Source organism: Passer domesticus (assembly GCF_036417665.1).
Source record: "Passer domesticus isolate bPasDom1 chromosome 8 unlocalized genomic scaffold, bPasDom1.hap1 SUPER_8_unloc_1, whole genome shotgun sequence".
Taxonomy (NCBI): domain Eukaryota; kingdom Metazoa; phylum Chordata; class Aves; order Passeriformes; family Passeridae; genus Passer; species Passer domesticus.
Window position 1 is genome coordinate 1257799 of NW_026989900.1, and position 20157 is coordinate 1277955.

A 20157-nucleotide genomic window follows, 5' to 3' on the forward strand; every position below is an offset into this window, starting at 1 on the left:
CTCCCCAAATCTGCATCCTCAATAGGCCAAACGCTGCCCTTAAAAGTCCAGGGCAGAAAATTTATTGATGCCCCTCCTTCTTTCACACAATATTGAAACAACTCATAATTTCATGGTGACTGTGCCCCAAACAGCCTCTGACCAGCCCATCTCCCACCAGCCCTTCTCTGTTCATGAACAGCAGGAGACAGAGCTTTCCTTGGGAGTGGGAATTGCAGGAAACATCCCCAAAGTGCAGCTTGGAAGGTTCAGGCTGGAGCTGAGGAGAAAGCAAAGTCCCTGCCAGGGTGGAATTGTGGTGCTCGAGGTGTGGCAGCATGAGGCTGGGCCATGGCCGGCTCTGTGTGCCAGGAGCCGGCAGCGCTGGGTGCAGGGAGCCCAGGGAGGGCACAGAAACGCTGGCTGAGAAATGCTGGGGCACAGCGAGAGGGGCGAGTGCAGCCGGCCAGGGCACAGGAGCAGCACGCACAGGGGGCACAGCCTGCAGGACAGATGGCCGAGGGCTGGGCAGGGCTGGCAGGGCCACAGGCACCCAGGCCTTTGTGCCCTGGGCTCGGGCAGCGCCTCTGGAGGCCCCACAGCAGGAACTTTCCTGGCAGGGGCTGCACTTTGGCTCTCCCTCGGCCTCCCTGGCCAGGCTGGCAGGGGCTGCAGGTTGATGGCATTTGTCCTTGCTGCCCCTCACATCCCCCTGCCCCACAGAGAGCCCCGAGCCACCCATGAGGGACAGGCCCTGCTGGCCCAGGCTGGGCTCAGGGCTTGGCCTTTCTGCTTCCCCCAGCCAGCCCAGGCCTTGCTCAGCATTGCAGTTCCCTGCCCAGAGCCTTGGGCTCCCTGCACTCCTGGCCTCAAGGATCTGCTCTCAGCAGTCCCTGGGGAGCCTTTGGCACTCCCTGCCCTCACTGGGGCCCAGCCATGCTCCAAGGCACTTGGAGTTTTGCTTCTGACTCCTTGAGCAGCTTCTTCATCCTTCTCTCAGTGCTTGAGGCTCCTGGACCCAGTCCCAAATCCGCCGTGGGGCTGATTAAAACACAGAAAGCCCTCAGGAGCTCTTTGTCTCCCTTCAATTGTCCTCCAAGCCTCCAGGGCTTGTGAAGCTGCTTGGAGTCAGTCTGGAGTTCTGTTAAGGAGGGAGATTTCAAAGTGCACCGACAGCATGATGTTTGGTTTTAATCACGTTTGTGGGTTTTTATTTTTCAGTTCAGAAAAGAGGTGAAAGAACGATTCCTCAGATGATCTTGATGCTGAATGTCTCCCCAGGAGATCTGGGCATGGAGAGGAACAAGCCCCTTGCAGGCTGACCAGTTTTGGACAACCTGCTCCTCACCCCAGCCTCACCATGTCTGAAATGGCCCACCTGGGACTGACATCCCAAAACATAAAAAAGTATGCATTTTTAAAATAAAGAAGATTGATTAATTTATAAAATTATAATTATAGTTTTTTAATTTATATTAGTATTACTGTATATTTCTATTACCTTTGATATTTATGTGAAAAATTGAATACATTTTTAGCAATCAAAAAATTATTTGTCATTGGTTTTAAATAAAAGAATTCCTTTCATTAAATCATTGACCACTATTGGCCATTTATTTCTCCTTCTTAATGCTACTTAGTGCTATTTTTAGATCTTTTGACATATTTTTTTATTATTTTCACGCACAGGGTAAAAGGGGCCACTTTGGGGTCCCTAGAGACATTTCTGGGGCACATTTGGGGCAGTTTAGGGTCTGGGCAGTGTGATAAACAAGTCCACTGAATTTAAGGATCAAATAATTATCTTTATTATTTTTGCAAGCAAGAATAAGCAAGGACAGCGCTGGGCGGCCCGGAGTCTCTGCTCCACTTTGGCTCACAAAATTCCTATCCCCTGAGTCCACCTTTTATTGCCTTCTTCTCCGGGTTTAGGGATGACGTGATCTGTCTTCTGCACTTGCTCATTCAGTTGCTAGGGGGTCTTTTTCTGCTTTCTGGTGGTCGTGGGATGAAGGCTTAGTCCCCCTTAGTCTTCCTCTTTGTGAACGCTGAGTGAACTTATGCCTTATAAGGCATATCTGTACAGAACACTATACACTTTTCTGCAAGCTAAGCAATTCTTACTAGTACTATACACTTTCTGCAAGCTAAGCAATTCTAGCGAGTTTAAGGATTGTTATTACAGCTGCTTCTCATTACTTTCCTTTCACAAGGCATAACTTTACAATGGAATTCCCAAAGCACTATAGTAAACCAGCAACCATATGTATCTGCACAAGAAGTTTTTTTGGCTATTTCACTATTGTTTTATAACATATAGTTATTTAGCTATTGATTTAATTAATGAACAAATGTATTACTACTTATTACAAATCCCCCATTTCTTTTTTTACCAGTTTTGTTCTTAAATCTTTCTAGTTCTTTCCTAGCAAGCATTAAATGAACTGCCGCATCAGTTAAGCTCTGTGCACTAATTATAGGTGCTAACTTCCTTAGTTTTTTCATCATATTCCAATTCATAATGAATAGAACTGCTGACAAAATAAAACCAAGCAGTCAATATCAACGGAACAAAAATGGGATGGCATATACTGTTTAGGACCCCAGTGGCATTAGGAGACAAAACGAAAAGGGCATCCCATTGGATGTCACTCTGGAAATGCCAGTGGCTCAGCTGAGAGCTCTGGGAGTGACTGACGCTGCACTGAGAGGGGCCGCAGTCCTGCAAGGGGCTTTCATCAGGAGCAAACAGCAGCCTGGAGGGTGGGCAATGCTGGATCTGTACCACTGCGTGCTCATCCTTCACCTGAATGTGGAGCTGCCCCCAAAGTTGCCATGCATCACTTTTTCTTTTTCTCCTGTTGGTTATATTTTGGAGCAGCTGTTCTATGTGGCTTTTGATGGTGATCCTGTGGCAAGCAGCCATTTGCCTGCTGTGCTCTCCTCACAACTAATACTAACTCTTCATTTCCTTTGGTTTTATTTGGCGTTTTTTATCTATTTGTTTGATTGGTTTGCTGCATGGGTTTCTTTCTTTGTTTGTTTGGGTTTTTGTCTGATTTGGTTTGAGTTTTTTGTTTGCTTTTTCATAAATGACTGGTGAAGTTGGCAAAGCCAAACTCAAGATAATGTAAACCAGGATCAGCTTTCCAGAAATTGCTTTTGGCTGGGTTTAGCTGCATCCCCCAGGCTCAGGATCACTAGAATATTTTCAGGTTTTGCTCTGCATATCAGCCTGCCCAGACTCCGCTTGGTCTTTCACAAATGGAGAAGAGAATGGACATTGTGCCAAGCTTCCTTTCAAACAGAAAAACCTGGGTCAGCATGACAGAAAAGAAGAAAAATAAATCACCAGTTAGAACAGAACTAGTGTCCCACCATCTTCCTCTCCACTGTTATTAATTTTGTACATTTAGAGGCAAACCTGGGTCTAAAGCTTGCATCTCTCAGTTCCTGATGCTATTAGCTACCCTTCAGCCTTGACTCGCCCTGATGTGACTGACTGCTGGGCAAGTGGGGCTGGGGATGCTCAGCCTGGAGAGAGGAGACACTGGGAGGCCTCCCTGTGGCTGTGCAGGACTGGAAGGGTCCCGCAGGAAAGAAGGGGACAGAGTGTTCAGCAGGGCCTGTGGTGACAGGACAAGGGGGGATGGCTTTCAACTGCAGGGTGTTGATTGAAGCTGCATCTAGGGAAGCTGCTCTTTTCCACTGGGGGTGGTGGGGCACTGGCCCAGGCTGTGCACAGAGGCTGTGCATGCCCCATCCTTGGCAACAGGGCTCTGAGCAGCACGCTCTGGGGGAAGACTGCTCAGCTGGAAACAAGATGTTGTTCTTCAGGCTCCCTTGCAAGCCCAACCGTGCAGGGACTCCATCATTCCATGGTCTCCACTGTCCACTTCAGATGGATCCTGGGAACTGTGATGTCACAGCCCACGCTCCAGCTGGAACGTCCAGCGCCCAGCAAAGGGCACAACACAACACTTGGCCGCTGTGTTGACACACTCTGCACCTTGCTCCTGCCCTCGCCTTTCACTCTTCTTATCCCCCTGATAGCCTGATCACTCCTGACAGCTCGTGAGTGCCTGGATTTCCTCATCCAGCCCTGCAGGATGCTTCCCTTTGTTCTGAGGAAGGTATGGTGCCATTCCATGGAGGTGGACACCCCCCACCTGCCCGGGTGGGCTGGAGCTCTGTGGGCATGGAGTGGGACAGGGACACCACTCTGAAGTTTTGTTACCTCTGCAGGCTGTCCCAGACAGAGAGGAGGAGATGGAGGTAGATACAAAGATTGATATGGAGGAGGAGATGGAGTTGGATACAAAGATTGATATGGAGGAGGACATGGAAATAGACGGAGAAGACCCTGGAGAGGAAGAGATGGGTGTGGATGTGGATGAGGAAGAAGAGATGGATTTGGATATGGAAGAGTCCATTATGGACATAGATATTGATTAAGAAGGTGAGGAAGAGGCCATGATCTTGGCATGAAGAGCAATGCCAGCAGCAGGACAGGCAGAGTGGGTCTCCTGCTGCCAGGCTGGGGCTGGGCTGGGTGCTCCCTGCTCAGGGACATTGTACCCCGGGCACTGGATTCTGGTGGCCATCCACAGCCTTTCCTGTGCCTGCTTTGCTCCATACAAGCTCCATGCCAGACCCAGCCAGGCTCAGTCCTGGTAGCAGAGTCCTGCTGCTGGGCCAGTATGTGCCAGCCTGGGGGCACATGCAAGAGCCCTCTGTGCCTGACTGGACTGACCGTGGCATTTGCTTTTCTTCCAGGTGCGATGGACATCAAAGACAGAGACACCACCCATTTGTATATATGTTCTACAGTTTGTTGTTGTTCTTTAGAATGTAGATTGTAGGGCTATTTTTGACTTCTGTAAATACATAGTTTTGCTAGGTAGGTTTTTATGTATATATGTTCTATCGATTGTTGTTGTTACAAATATTCTTACAATGTAAATGTATTCTGCATTTTTCCTGCTGTTCTTCTGTAATAAAAAAAATTTATTTTTCACACCCCAGTTCTCCTTGCATTTGCTTCAGGCACAGGCAGCATTTTGCAAAGTTGTGCTTTCCACTTGCTCCAGGTTCCCAGGGCTGGACGTCCCTGGCACAGCCACCCCAGGAGTGGGGGTCCCTGTGCACAGAGGGGTCCCACTGACAGAGGTGAGCCTCTCCTTGCAGTTTCTCTGGACACACTTGGGAGCTGTAGGGGCAAAGCCCAGCGTGCCCTGGCCCATGGATCCCATGTTGGAGCAGGGCTGAGCCTGGTGCTCCTGCAGAGCCTCAGCCATGGCTCTTCCCTGGGCAGCCCCAGGGCTAAGGAGGGAGCACTGGGCTGTGGGCAAGCCCTGCTCCTGGGCACCCTGAGGGGCTGGAGCCAGCCTGGAGGGAGCCTCAGCCCTACAGGGACCAAGATTTCCTTTGGAAACCCCCTCTCTCCCCAGACTCTGCTGAGCACAACAATTGATCCTCCTAGCTCAAGGTGTGACCTTCATTGGCACAAATGTGTCCCTTGCACTTTCTAGCACAGCATATGTCTGTGCTTGTAATCCCTGTTCTGCACACTCTGCTTAGGCAGCAAAACATCTGAACCTGAGGGAACATCTTGAATTAGCATCAACCTGCAGAGAGCTCCAGGGGGAGAACCTACCCGCAAGCACCCAGTGAAATACTTGACACTGATAGTCTGGGGCAGAGCTGAAACGAAAGTATTTTTAATGCCAAGAGAGAGGATATTTTATTGCTGAATTCATTCTCCAAGAACAAGAATGGAAGCATTTGGTCTCCTCAGCTGCCACACATGTGTATTGCCAAGGTTTGCCTCTGGGTTATGACTGATTTTGATGAATCTGTTCAGAACTCTGATGCTGTTCCTGGCTAAGGTGCAGAGATGATATTTCAGAGCCAGATGAGCTCAGCACATCTTGTGTAATGCAGAATGTCCAGAGCCAGACATTCAGGCCATGCAAACTGATACTTTTTCATCTCTGTGCAAAGATCAGTAGTAGGACATCCCTGATGTACCACACACTTCTCAGATGCTCCTCTGACCAGCTTCCCCATGGCATTGTTCCTGGCACAACGTTAAAGCCAGGCAGGTCACACATATTCTCTTCCTCTGACTCCTGCTGGGATGACAACACCAAAAAACAGAAAAGAGATATAATGATCAGGGATTTTCATTGTGTGAGCTCTGCATTCCCCAAGCTCTTGCAAAGGGGGAATGTTCATCGGGCAAAGGACATGAGAAGGAGCCTCAAATTGTCCAAAATCTCAGTAAAAATATTATTTCCTATGGAACCCTTCACCAAAGCTGGTCACACTTCAGGCCCTTTCTGCACCCATTTCCTAATGTGCATCTCCCTGTGGGGTGTTCCCACTGCTCCAGGGACCCAGCACAAACCTTATAGCCCCACACCAACACATCCCCAGGAGCTGCAGCCTTCCCTCCAAACCTGGGCACCTGCAGCAGCCACCTCTGTGCTGAGCTGAGCCGGTTTCTCCCAAAACCAGGTGCTCCATTTATCCTTGAAAAGATTGACAATAGCATTCTTGTCTTCTCCAAAAGGGCCATCGTTTCACAACTGTCATCTCCACACTGAGACTTTATTCCCTTCAAGTGTTCAAGTACACAGGCAGCACCAAGGAAGGCGCTGAAGTGAGTCAAGTTGAACCCCAAAGAGCTCTCAGCTCCCCGAGAAAGCTGAGACAAGCACTAGAGAAAGAATTCATGCTTCCATAACTGGCACCTAACAGCCACAGGGCAAGTGAGAAGTTGGTATTAGAGAATGAAGAAAAAGCACTGAGTAATAAAAGGTGAGAAAAATCCATCACTCCAACAGGTGAATGAAGGTAAACCACATGAAGAAACAGAAGAAGATGGAGGGGAAAAAACCCACCATTAATAGTGTCCGTGACACCCAGAGCCAAAAGAAGCCCAGGGGATCAGCAAGGATGTAAGCACATGCTCCAAACAACAGCAGAAATGAAGTGAGAGCTCTGGAGGGAACAAAAGAAAGAGACAGCCTGAAGAAAGGAAATAATGTCTCCCCACAAGGTGTTTTGTTTTTTTCAAGTGAGAGTCTCTTGTATCGTGTGGTGGAAACCCAGAAAAATAAAGGTCGGGAGAATCATGGTTGAATTGGAACATTCCTGCATAGCAGCCGAGATATAGCCTTGTGCAAATTATTCCATGCAGCATTCACATGTTTAATTCCCTCTTTTCATCTTCCTGGGGAAGCAGAGTTGCTTTATTTACTCCAAGCAAGATTTTCTCCCTCCTCCCTGGCAAAGAACAAGCTCCCATCCTGGCAAGTGCTCCTGGCTTTACTTAAGGCTCATCACACCCATGCTCAAGAGAGTGGAGCAGGTTAATTTATCAATTGTTCCAATGACTGACTTGCCCAGCTGCCAGGTTCAAGAGCCCCAGAGTGCCTCAGGTTGTACAGGATCACAGAAGGAAAAGCTCCATTGAATTCAGCTGCTGCCACACTGGCCCTCTTTGCCTGTCAAACACATTCAGCTGCTCTTGCTCTGCCCTGTCAAAATCCCCCGTAAAATACAAGTGACAATCCCTCATCAGCTGTGAGAAAGCACAGCTGGGTTCTGCTCAGGGCATTTCAAACTATGTGGGGTAGTTGTGACCTCCCCTTGCAAAGGCAGCATGTCAGGAAAACCAAAAGTTTCTTTTCATGGACTCACCAGACTCAGGACACCTTCCCCTCGATCAGGTTGCTCCAAGCCCCATCCAACCTGGCCTTGAACACTTCCAAGGGTGACACAACCACAGCTTCTCTGGAACCTGTTTTGCTCCTCCCAGATCTAAAATCATACCCAACTTAGCAGCCTCAGAGATAGATTTCTATTCAATAGCTGCATTTTTCTAGCAAAGAAATATGGCAAACCTTGTTTGCATCTAACTTTGCAAAATCAACACAAGCTCTGAAGAAAGGGCTGCTGCCCACTTTTCTTCCTTTTCCCCATTTGTTGGAACATTTTCATTCTGTTGTTGTTTGGAGCAGTATTTTAATCGATCTGGCTGAGGCTGCTTCAAATAGTACAGGAAGTTACTTGTGTGAGGGGTGGAAAACTGAGCTCTTGCACATCCAGTGTTTCTGTTGTTGGAAGTCTTCAATCCCACCTCTCTGATGGGATGAAATAGGTGCTACTAATCCAATTTCTAAAGTATCATGCATCGAGCTGACACTATTTGAAGACTTAAAAATAAAGTAAATTTAAACAAACCTCTACTCCTTTCCATTTTCTCTGTTCCACAGTTGATGACAGAAGACAGGAGAGAAAGATTGTTTTAGGAACAATGCTTTCAGGACTCTAAAAAGAATATCAAACCTGCTCTGCCACACTCTCGGCTGTTACAGCCCCAAAATCACTGGCTGTCATTGCTCACAGAGTCACAATTGTGATGAGATTTCTACCACAGCACAGGACAGCAAATTTTTGGTTGTTTTCCTGGGAAGAACTTCTCGGTAGCAAGGCAGACGTGGCTTTTCTAATGGCCCTTGAAAGTGGATGTGTGAAATGAGGTAGACAAAGCCAAAGGCCAGCTGAACCTGGGATCTCTGAATGTGTCTTCACATTCTTCCCAGGAAGATGAGTGGCAATCACTTTTCTGCCAGGGAAAGGGAATCTGTTGGAATGTGCTGTAGAAAATGTGCTTTCTGCTCCTCTCGGAGCCAAAATTCCTCCCCATTTCTTTGAAGTCCTTGTTAGGTAAGGACCATGTTCAGCTGAGTGACAGTGAAACAAAATGGCAAGCCAGGAATACATTGCCCTGCACACAACATCCTCCATTCCCATGGATGGTTTCTCACTGGCACACAGGAGGAAGGAAAAAACCCAAATGCATTGTTGTACACCAAATCAGATGTTTTGAGGGATGAACAGATCTCACAGGGATATGGAAACCTCCCCTGAAAACCAGTTCAGAGAAAGCCTGAGCTGTTTTGTGGTCCTAGGCATGAAGATGCTCAGGATCTTCCACAGGTGCTCAGCAGGCAGCAGGTTTGTGCCTGGATGTCACTCTGCAAATGCCAGTGGCTCAGCTGAGAGCTCTGGGAATGACTGACACTGCACTGAGAGGGGCCACAGTCCTGCAAGGGGCTTTCATCAGGAGCAAACAGCAGCCTGGAGGGTGGGCAATGCTGGATCTGTACCACTGCGTGCTCATCCTTCACCTGAATGTGGAGCTGCCCCCAAAGTTGCCATGCATCACTTTTTCTTTTTCTCCTGTTGGTTATATTTTGGAGCAGCTGTTCTATGTGGCTTTTGATGGTGATCCTGTGGCAAGCAGCCATTTGCCTGCTGTGCTATCCTCACCACTAATACTAACTCCTCATTCCCTTGGGTTTTATTTGGCGTTTTTTATCTATTTCTTGGATCAGTTTGCATGGGTTGGTTTGTGTTTGTTTGGGTTTTTGTCTGATTTGGTTTGAGTTTTTTCTTTGGTTTTTCATAAATGACTGGTGAAGTTGGCAAAGCCAAACTCAAGACAATGTAAACCAGGATCAGCTTTCCAGAAATTGCTTTTGGCTGGGTTTAGCTGCTTCCCACAGGCTCAGGATCACTAGTGTATTTTCAGGTTTTGCTCTGCATATCAGCCTGCCCAGACTCCGCTTAGAGTTTCACAAATGGAGAAGACAATGGACATTGTGCCAAGCTTCCTTTCAAACAGAAAAACCTGGGTCAGCATGACAGAAAAGAAGAAAAATAAATCACCAGTTAAAACAGAACCAGTGTCCCACCATCTTCCTTTCCACTGTTATTAATTTTGTACATTTAGAGGCAAACCTGGGTCTAAAGCTTGCATCTCTCAGTTCCTGATGCTATTTGCTACCCTGCAGCTTTGACTGGCCCTGATGTGACAGACTGCTGGGCAAGTGGGGCTGGGGATGCTCAGCCTGGACAGAGGAGACACTGGGAGACCTCCCTGTGGCTGTGCAGGACTGGAAGGGTCCCGCAGGAAAGAAGGGGACAGAGTGTTCAGCAGGGCCTGTGCTGACAGGACAAGGGGGGATGGCTTTCAACTGCAGCAGGTTGATTGAAGCTGCATCTAAGGAAGCTGCTCTTTTCCACTGGGGGTGGTGGGGCACTGGCCCAGGCTGTGCACAGAGGCTGTGCATGCCCCATCCTTGGCAACAGGGCTCTGAGCAGCACGCTCTGGGGGAAGACTGCTCAGCTGGGAACAAGATGTTGTTCTTCAGGCTCCCTTGCAAGCCCAACCGTTCAGGGACTCCATCATTCCACGGTCTCCACTGTCCACTTCAGATGGAGCCTGGGAACTGTGATGTCACAGCCCACGATCCAGCTGGAACATCCAGTGCCCAGCAAAGGGCAAAACACAACTGTTGTTCGTTGTGTTCACATGCTCTTCACCCTGCTCCTGCCCACTCTGCTTTTCACCTGCCCCCTGATAACCCATTCAGTCCTGAAAGGTCCTTAGTGCCTGGATTTTGTTATCCAGCCCTGCAGGATGCTTCTCTTTGTTCTGAGGAAGGTATGGTGCCATTCCATGAAGGAGGACACCCCACACCTGCCCGGGTGGGCTGAAGCTCTGTGGGCATGGAGTGGGACAGGGAGCCCACTCTGAGGTTTTGCTGCCTCTGCAGGCTGTCCCAGATGGAGAAGAGGAGATGGAGGTGGATATAGAGATTGATAGAGAGGAGGACATGGAGACGGAGGGAGAAGACACTGGGGAGGAGGAGATGGAGGTGGAGGTGGAGGTGAAGGAGGAAGAGGAGATGGAATTGGATATGGAAGAGTCCATTGAGGACATGGACATTGATTAAAAGGGTAAGGAAGAGGCCATGATCTTGGCATGAAGAGCAATGCCAGCAGCAGGACAGGCAGAGTGGGTCTCCTGCTGCCAGGCTGGGGCTGGGCTGGGTGCTCCCTGCTCAGGGACATTGTACCCCGGGCACTGGATTCTGGTGGCCATCCACAGCCTGTCCTGTGCCTGCTTTGCTCCACACAAGCTCCGTCCCAGACCCAGCCAGGCTCAGTCCTGGTAGCAGAGTCCTGCTGCTGGGCCAGTGTCTGCCAGCCTGGGGGCACATGCAAGAGCCCTCTGTGCCTGACTGGACTGACCGTGGCATTTGCTTTTCTTCCAGGTGCGATGGACATCATGGAGAGAGATGCCACCATTTTCTACACACGTTTTACACTTTGATGTTGTCTTTAGGATATAGGTTTTAGGGCTTTTTGTCTTCTGTAAATACGTTTCATATATTTTTTGTTAGATAGGTTTTTCTGTATATATGTTCTATCGATTGTTGTTGTTACAAATATTCTTACAATGTAAATATGTTCTGTATTTTTGCTGCTATTCTTCTGTAATAAACAAATTTTATTTTTCACACCCCAGTTCTCCTTGCATTTGCTTCAGGCACAGGCAGCATATTGCCAAGGTGTAGTTTCCACTTGCTCCAGGTTCCCAGGGCTGGAGGTCAGAAGTAGATGAAGGGGAAAAAATCCACAATTAAGAGTGTCCAGGACACCCAGAGCCAAAAGAAGCACAGGGCATCAGGAAAGAGGGAAGCACGTGCTCCAAACCACAGCAGAAATGAAGTGAGAGCTCTGGAGGGAACAAAAGAAAGAGGAAGCCCGAAGAAAGGAAAAAACGTCTCCCCACAAGTTGCTTTGCTTTTTTTTCATTGATTGTCTCTTCTATCATGTGGTGGAAACCCAGAAAAATGAAGGTCAGGAGAAGCATGGTTAATTGGGAACATTCCTCCATAGTAGACAATCCTTGTGCAAATCGTCCCATGCAGCACTCACATATTTAATTGCTTCTCTTCCTGGGGAAGCAGAGTTGCTTTATTTACTCCAAGCAAGATTTTCTCCCTCCTCCCTGACAAAGAACAAGCTCCCATCCTGGCAAGCGCTCGCTGCTTTCCTTAACACTCATCACACCCATGCTAAGGAGAGTGGAGCAGGTTAATTTATCACTTGTTGCAAGTTCTAAGTCCTTCTTAGAAAAGGACCATGTTCAGCTGAGTGACAGTGAAGCAAAATGGCAAGCCAGGAATACATTGCCCTGCACACAACATCCTCCATTCCCATGGATGGTTTCTCACTGGCACACAGGAGGAAGGAAGGAACACAAATGCATCATTGTACATTAAGTCATACATGTTGAGGGATGAACAGATCTCACAGGGATATGGAAACCCCCCCTGAAAAGCAGTTCAGAGAAATCCTGAGCTGTTTTGTGCTGCTAGGCATGAAGATGCTCAGGATCTTCCACAGATGCTCAGCAGGCAGTAGGATTGCAGCTGGATGTCACTCTGGAAATGCCAGTGGCTCAGCTGAGAGCTCTGGCAGTGACTGACACTGCACAGAGAGGGGCCACAGTCCTGCAAGGGTATTTCACCAGGAGCAAACAGCAGCCTGGAGGGTGGGCAATGCTGGATCTGTACCACTGCGTGCTCATCCTTCACCTGAATGTGGAGCTGGACCCAAAGTTGCCATGCATCACTTTTTCTCCTGTTGGGTATATTTTGGAGCAGCTGTTCTATGTGGCTTTTGATGGTGATCCTGTGGCAAGCAGCCATTTGTCTGCTGTGCTATCCTCACAACTAGTACTAACTCTTCATTTCCTTTAGTTTTATTTGGCATTTTTTATCTCTTTGATTGGTTTGCTGCATGGGTTGGTTGGTTGGTTGGTTGGTTGGTTGGTTGGTTGGTTGGTTGGTTTGTTTGTTTGTTTGATTGACTGGGGTTTTGTCTGATTTGGTTTGAGGTTTTTTTTGGTTTTTCATAAATGACTGGTGAAGTTGGCAAAGCCAAACTCAAGACAATGTAAACCAGGATCAGCTTTCCAGAAATTCCTTTTGGCTGGGTTTAGCTGCATCCCCCAGGCTCAGGATCACTAGTATATTTTCAGGTTTTGCTCTGCATATAAGCCTGCCCAGACTCCACTTGGTCTTTCACAAATGGAGAAGAGAATGGACATTTTGACAAGCTTCCTTTCAAACAGAAAAACCTGGGTCAGCATGACAGAAAAGAAGAAAAATAAATCACCAGTTAGAACAGAACCAGTGTCCCAGCATCTTCCGCTCCACTGTTATTAATTTTGTACATTTAGAGGCAAACCTGGGTCTAAATCTTGCATCTCTCAGTTCCTGATGCTGTTTGCTACCCTGCAGCCTTGACTCGCCCTGATGTGACTGCCTGCTGGGCAAGTGGGGCTGGGGATGCTCAGCCTGGAGATAGGAGACACTGGGAGACCTCCCTGTGGCTGTGCAGGACTGGAAGGGTCCCGCAGGAAAGAAGGAGACAGAGTGTTCAGCAGGGCCTGTGCTGACAGGACAAGGGGGGATGGCTTTCAACTGCAGCAGGTTGATTGAAGCTGCATCTAAGGAAGCTGCTCTTTTCCACTGGGGGTGGTGGGGCACTGGCCCAGGCTGTGCACAGAGGCTGTGCATGCCCCATCCTTGGCAACAGGGCTCTGAGCAGCACGCTCTGGGGGAAGACTGCTCAGCTGGGAACAAGATGTTGTTCTTCAGGCTCCCTTGCAAGCCCAACCGTTCAGGGACTCCATCATTCCACGGTCTCCACTGTCCACTTCAGATGGAGCCTGGGAACTATGATGTCACAGCCCATGCTCCGGCTGGAACGTCCAGCGCCCAGCAAAGGGCACAACACAACACTTGGCCGCTGTGTTGACACGCTCTGCACCTTGCTCCTCCCCTCGCCTTTCACTCTTCTTATCCCCCCGATAACCCCATCATTCCTGACAGCTCCTGAGTGCCTGGATTTCATCCAGCCCTGCAGGATGCTCCCCTTTGTTCTGGGGAAGGTATGGTGCCATTCCATGAAGGTGGACACTCCCCACCTGCCCGGGTGGGCTGGAGCTCTGTGGCCATGGAGTGGGACAGGGACCCCACTCTGAGGTTTTGCTACCTCTGCAGGCTGTCCCAGATGGAGAAGAGGAGATGGAGGTGGATATAGAGATTGATAGAGAGGAGGACATGGAGACGGAGGGAGAAGACACTGGGGAGGAGGAGATGGAGGTGGAGGTGGAGGTGAAGGTGGAAGAGGAGATGGAATTGGATATGGAAGAGTCCATTGAGGACATGGACATTGATTAAGAAAGTGAGGAAGAGGCCATGATCTTGGCATGAAGACCTGCCAGCAGCAGGACAGGCAGAGTGGGTCTCCTGCTGCCAGGCTGGGGCTGGGCTGGGTGCTCCCTGCTCAGGGACATTGTACCCAGGGCACTGGATTCTGGTGGCCATCCACAGCCTGTCCTGTGCCTGCTTGCTCCACACAAGCTCCATCCCAGAGCCAGCCAGGCTCAGTTCTGGTAGCAGAGTCCTGCTGCTGGGCCAGCATGTGCCAGCCTGGGGGCACATGCAAGAGCCCTCTGTGCCTGACTGGAGTGACCGTGGCATTTGCTTTTCTTCCAGGTGCGATGGACATCACAGAGACACCACCCTTTTGTATATATGTTCTACAGTTTGTTGTTTTTCTTTAGAATATCGATTGTAGGGCTATTTTTGACTTCTGTAAATAAGTTTCCCATAGTTTTCCTAGGTAGGTTTTTCTGTATATATGTTCTATTGATTGTTGTTGTTGCAAATATTCTTGCAATGTAAATAAGTTCTGTATTTTTGCTGCTGTTCATCTATAATAAACAAATTTTATTTTTCACACTCCAGTTCTCCTTGCTTTTGGTTCAGACACAGGCAGCATATTGCCAAGGTGTAGTTTCCACTTGCTCCAGGTTCCCAGGGTTGGAGGTCAGAAGTAGATGAAGGGATAAAAATCCACAATTAAGAGTGTCCATGACAGCCAGAGAAAAAAGAAGCCCAGGGGATCAGGAAAGAGGGAAGCACGCACTCCAAACAACAGCAGAAATGAAGTGAGTGCTCTGGAGGGAACAAAAGAGAGAAGGAGGCCTGAAGAAATGAAAAAAGGTCCGCTTGGTCTTTCACAAATGGAGAAGAGAATGGACATTGTGCCAGGCTTCCTTTCAAACAGAAAATTCTGGGGCAGCATGACAGAAAAGAAGAAAAATAAATCACCAGTTAGAACAGAACCAGTGTCCCAGCATCTTCCGCTCCACTGTTATTAATTTTGTACATTTAGAGGCAAACCTGGGTCTAAATCTTGCATCTCTCAGTTCCTGATGCTGTTTGCTACCCTGCAGCCTTGACTCGCCCTGATGTGACTGCCTGCTGGGCAAGTGGGGCTGGGGATGCTCAGCCTGGACAGAGGAGACACTGGGAGACCTCCCTGTGGCTGTGCAGGACTGGAAGGGTCCCGCAGGAAAGAAGGAGACAGAGTGTTCAGCAGGGCCTGTGCTGACAGGACAAGGGGGGATGGCTTTCAACTGCAGCAGGTTGATTGAAGCTGCATCTAAGGAAGCTGCTCTTTTCCACTGGGGGTGGTGGGGCACTGGCCCAGGCTGTGCACAGAGGCTGTGCATGCCCCATCCTTGGCAACAGGGCTCTGAGCAGCACGCTCTGGGGGAAGACTGCTCAGCTGGGAACAAGATGTTGTTCTTCAGGCTCCCTTGCAAGCCCAACCGTTCAGGGACTCCATCATTCCACGGTCTCCACTGTCCACTTCAGATGGAGCCTGGGAACTATGATGTCACAGCCCATGCTCCGGCTGGAACGTCCAGCGCCCAGCAAAGGGCACAACACAACACTTGGCCGCTGTGTTGACACGCTCTGCACCTTGCTCCTCCCCTCGCCTTTCACTCTTCTTATCCCCCCGATAACCCCATCATTCCTGACAGCTCCTGAGTGCCTGGATTTCATCCAGCCCTGCAGGATGCTCCCCTTTGTTCTGGGGAAGGTATGGTGCCATTCCATGAAGGTGGACACTCCCCACCTGCCCGGGTGGGCTGGAGCTCTGTGGCCATGGAGTGGGACAGGGACCCCACTCTGAGGTTTTGCTACCTCTGCAGGCTGTCCCAGATGGAGAAGAGGAGATGGAGGTGGATATAGAGATTGATAGAGAGGAGGACATGGAGACGGAGGGAGAAGACACTGGGGAGGAGGAGATGGAGGTGGAGGTGGAGGTGAAGGTGGAAGAGGAGATGGAATTGGATATGGAAGAGTCCATTGAGGACATGGACATTGATTAAGAAAGTGAGGAAGAGGCCATGATCTTGGCATGAAGACCTGCCAGCAGCAGGACAGGCAGAGTGGGTCTCCTGCTGCCAGGCTGGGGCTGGGCTGGGTGCTCCCTGCTCAGGGACATTGTACCCAGGGCACTGGATTCTGGTGGCCATCCACAGCCTGTCCTGTGCCTGCTTGCTCCACACAAGCTCCATCCCAGAGCCAGCCAGGCTCAGTTCTGGTAGCAGAGTCCTGCTGCTGGGCCAGCATGTGCCAGCCTGGGGGCACATGCAAGAGCCCTCTGTGCCTGACTGGAGTGACCGTGGCATTTGCTTTTCTTCCAGGTGCGATGGACATCACAGAGACACCACCCTTTTGTATATATGTTCTACAGTTTGTTGTTTTTCTTTAGAATATCGATTGTAGGGCTATTTTTGACTTCTGTAAATAAGTTTCCCATAGTTTTCCTAGGTAGGTTTTTCTGTATATATGTTCTATTGATTGTTGTTGTTGCAAATATTCTTGCAATGTAAATAAGTTCTGTATTTTTGCTGCTGTTCATCTATAATAAACAAATTTTATTTTTCACACTCCAGTTCTCCTTGCTTTTGGTTCAGACACAGGCAGCATATTGCCAAGGTGTAGTTTCCACTTGCTCCAGGTTCCCAGGGTTGGAGGTCAGAAGTAGATGAAGGGATAAAAATCCACAATTAAGAGTGTCCATGACAGCCAGAGAAAAAAGAAGCCCAGGGGATCAGGAAAGAGGGAAGCACGCACTCCAAACAACAGCAGAAATGAAGTGAGTGCTCTGGAGGGAACAAAAGAGAGAAGGAGGCCTGAAGAAATGAAAAAAGGTCCGCTTGGTCTTTCACAAATGGAGAAGAGAATGGACATTGTGCCAGGCTTCCTTTCAAACAGAAAATTCTGGGGCAGCATGACAGAAAAGAAGAAAAAAAAAATCACCAGTTAGAAGAGAACCACTGTCCCACCATCTTTCCCTCCGCTGTTATTAATTTTGTACATTTAGAGGCAAACCTGGGTCTAAAGCTTGCATCTCTCAGTTCCTGATGCTATTTGCTACCCTGCAGCCTTGACTCGCCCTGATGTGACTGACTGCTGGGCAAGTGGGGCTGGGGATGCTCAGCCTGGACAGAGGAGACACTGGGAGGCCTCACTGTGGCTGTGCAGGAGTGGAAGGGTCCCGCAGGAAAGAAGGGGACAGAGTGTTCAGCAGGGCCTGTGGTGACAGGACAAGGGGGGATGGCTTTCAACTGCAGCAGGTTGATTGAAGCTGCATCTAAGGAAGCTGCTTTTTTCCACTGGGGGTGGTGGGGCACTGGCCCAGGCTGTGCACAGAGGCTGTGCATGCCCCATCCTTGGCAACAGGGCTCTGAGCAGCACGCTCTGGGGGAAGACTGCTCAGCTGGGAACAAGATGTTGTTCTTCAGGCCCCTTGCAAGCCCAACCATTCAGGGACTCCATCATTCCATGGTCTCTACTGTCCGCTTCAGATGGAGCCTGGGAACTATGATGTCACAGCCCACGCTCCAGCTGGAACGTCCAGCGCCCAGCAAAGGGCACAACACAATCCTTGGCCGTTGTGTTTGCACGCTCTTCACCCTGCTCCTGCCCACTCTGCTTGTCACCTTTCCTCAGTCCTTAAAGATCCTTAATGCCTGGATTTCATCATCCAGCCCTGCAGGATGCTCCCATTTGTCCTGATGAAGGTATGGTGCCATTCCATGGAGGTGGACACCCCCACCTGCCCGGGTGGGCTGGAGCTCTGTGGGGATGGAGTGGGACAGGGAGCCCCCTCTGAGGTTTTGCTACCTCTGCAGGCTGTCCCAGACAGAGAGGAGGAGATGGAGGTAGATACCAAGATTGATACGGAGGAGGAGATGGAAATAGACGGAGAAGACGCTGGAGAGGAAGAGATGGATGTGGATGTGGAGGAGGAAGAAGAGATGGACGTGTATGTGGATGAGGAAGAAGAGATGGATGTGGATATAGAAGAGTCCATTGAGGACATGGATATTGATTAAAAAGGTGAGGAAGAGGCCCTGATCTTGGCATGAAGAGCAATGCCAGCAGCAGGACAGGCAGAGTGGGTCTCCTGCTGCCAGGCTGGGGCTGGGCTGGGTGCTCCCTGCTCAGGGACATTGTACCCAGGGCACTGGATTCTGGTGGCCATCCACAGCCTGTCCTGTGCCTGGTTTGCTCCACACAAGCTCCATGCCAGAGCCAGCCAGGCTCAGTTCTGGTAGCAGAGTCCTGCTGCTGGGCCAGCTGTGCCAGCCAGGGGGCACATGCAAGAGCCCTCTGTGCCTGACTGGACTGACCGTGGCATTTGCTTTTCTTCCAGGTGCGATGGACATCATGGAGAGAGATGCCAACTTTTTGTACATACGTTTTACACTTTGATGTTGACTTTAGGATATAGGTTTTAGGGCTTTTTGTCTTCTGTAAATACGTTTCATATATTTTTTGTTAGATAGGTTTTTCTGTATATATGTTCTATCGATTGTTGTTGTTACAAATATTCTTACAATGTAAATATGTTCTGTATTTTTGCTGCTATTCTTCTGTAATAAACAAATTTTATTTTTCACACCCCAGTTCTCCTTGCATTTGCTTCAGGCACAGGCAGCATATTGCCAAGGTGTAGTTTCCACTTGCTCCAGGTTCCCAGGGCTGGAGGTCAGAAGTAGATGAAGGGGAAAAAATCTGCAATTAAGACTGTCCAGGATACCCAGAACCAAAAGAAGCCCAGGGCATCAGGAAAGAGGGAAGCACGTGCTCCAAACAACAGAAATGAAGTGAGAGCTCTGGAGGGAACAAAAGAAAGAGGAAGCCTGAAGAAAGGAAAAAACGTCTCCCCACAAGTTGTTTTGCTTTTTTTCATTGAGAGTCTCTTCTATCATGTGGTGGAAACCCAGAAAAATGAAGGTCAGGAGAAGCATGGTTTATTGGGAACATTCCTGCATAGTAGACAATCCTTGTGCAAATCATCCCATGCAGCACTCACATGTTTAATTGCTTCTCTTCCTGGGGAAGCAGAGTTGCTTTCTTTACTCCAAGCAAGATTTTCTCCCTCCTCCCTGGCAAAGAACAAGCTCCCATCCTGGCAAGCGCTCGCTGCTTTCCTTAACACTCATCATACCCATGCTAAGGAGAGTGGAGCAGGTTAATTTATCACTTGTTGCAAGTTCTAAGTCTTTCTTAGATAAGGACCACATTCAGCTGAGTGACAGTGAAGCAAAATGGCAAGCCAGGAATCAATTTCCCTGCACACAATATCCTCCAGTCACATGGATGGTTTCTCACTGGCACACAGGAGGAAGGAAGGAACCCAAATGCATCATTGTACATCAAGTCATACATGTTGAGGGATGAACAGATCTCACAGGGATATGGAAACCTCTCATGAAAACCAGTTCAGAGAAATACTGAGCTGTTTTGTGCTGGTAGGCATGAAGATGCTCAGGATCTTCCACAGATGCTCAGCAGGCAGTAGGATTGTGCCTGAATGTCACTCTGGAAATGCCAGTGGATCAGCTGAGAGTTCTGGGAGTGACTGACACTGCACTGAGAGGGACCACAGTCCTGCAAGGGTTTTTCATCAGGAGCAAACAGCAGCCTGGAGGGTGGGCAGTGCTGGATCTGTACCACTGCGTGCTCATCCTTCACCTGAATGTGGAGCTGCCCCCAAAGTTGCCATGCATCACTTTTCTTTTTCTCCTGTTGGGTATATTTTGGAGCAGCTGTTCTATGTGGCTTTTGATGGTGATCCTGTGGGAAGCAGCCATTTGCCTGCTGTGCTATTCTCACAACTAATACTAACTCCTCATTCCCTTTGGTTTTATTTGGGGTTTTTTATCTAGTTGTTTGATTGGTTTGCGTGGGTTTGTTTGTGTGTTTGTTTGTTTGGGTTTTTGTCTGTTTTGGTTTGAGTTTTTGTTTGCTTTTTTAGAAATGACTGGGGAAGTTGGCAAAGCCAAACTCAAGATAATGTAAACCAGGATCAGCTTTCCAGAAATTGCTTTTGGCTGGGTTTAGCTGCATCCCCCAGGCTCAGGATCACTAG

The 20157-nt window shown here is 49.0% G+C and overlaps 3 protein-coding genes and 3 long non-coding RNA genes across 7 annotated transcripts in view; all 6 read left to right on the plus strand.

Annotated features, from left to right (window-relative positions):
• LOC135291591 (zinc finger protein 239-like) overlaps positions 1–20157 on the plus strand; it is a 208789-nt gene that overhangs the window by 73142 nt on the left and 115490 nt on the right. The gene's annotated exons all lie outside the window — the stretch shown is intronic.
• Positions 1–20157, plus strand: part of LOC135291570 (zinc finger and SCAN domain-containing protein 2-like) — a gene marked incomplete at its 5' end in the record, with an annotated part of 173284 nt that overhangs the window by 51823 nt on the left and 101304 nt on the right. The gene's annotated exons all lie outside the window — the stretch shown is intronic.
• Positions 3971–4956, plus strand: LOC135291609 (uncharacterized). Its single transcript, XR_010354376.1, has 3 exons — positions 3971–4112; positions 4225–4438; positions 4756–4956. It is a non-coding gene; the product is annotated as an uncharacterized LOC135291609 (long non-coding RNA).
• On the plus strand, positions 10220–18598 carry LOC135291601 (probable inactive protein kinase DDB_G0270444). 2 transcript variants are annotated; one of them, XM_064405881.1, is made up of 3 exons: positions 10220–10498; positions 17912–18119; positions 18436–18598. In XM_064405881.1, exons 1-2 carry the CDS (start codon positions 10475–10477, stop codon positions 18113–18115), a joined length of 228 nt encoding a protein of 75 aa, XP_064261951.1. In that variant the 5' UTR covers positions 10220–10474; the 3' UTR covers positions 18116–18119; positions 18436–18598. The 2 variants fall into 2 exon arrangements, 1 of the variants encoding a protein (XP_064261951.1); XR_010354369.1 differs by lacking the exons at positions 17912–18119; positions 18436–18598 and adding exons at positions 10611–10794; positions 11112–11313 and having other exon boundaries at positions 10225–10498.
• Positions 13651–14657, plus strand: LOC135291606 (uncharacterized). Its single transcript, XR_010354374.1, has 3 exons — positions 13651–13801; positions 13914–14097; positions 14412–14657. It is a non-coding gene; the product is annotated as an uncharacterized LOC135291606 (long non-coding RNA).
• Positions 15657–16663, plus strand: LOC135291605 (uncharacterized). Its single transcript, XR_010354373.1, has 3 exons — positions 15657–15807; positions 15920–16103; positions 16418–16663. It is a non-coding gene; the product is annotated as an uncharacterized LOC135291605 (long non-coding RNA).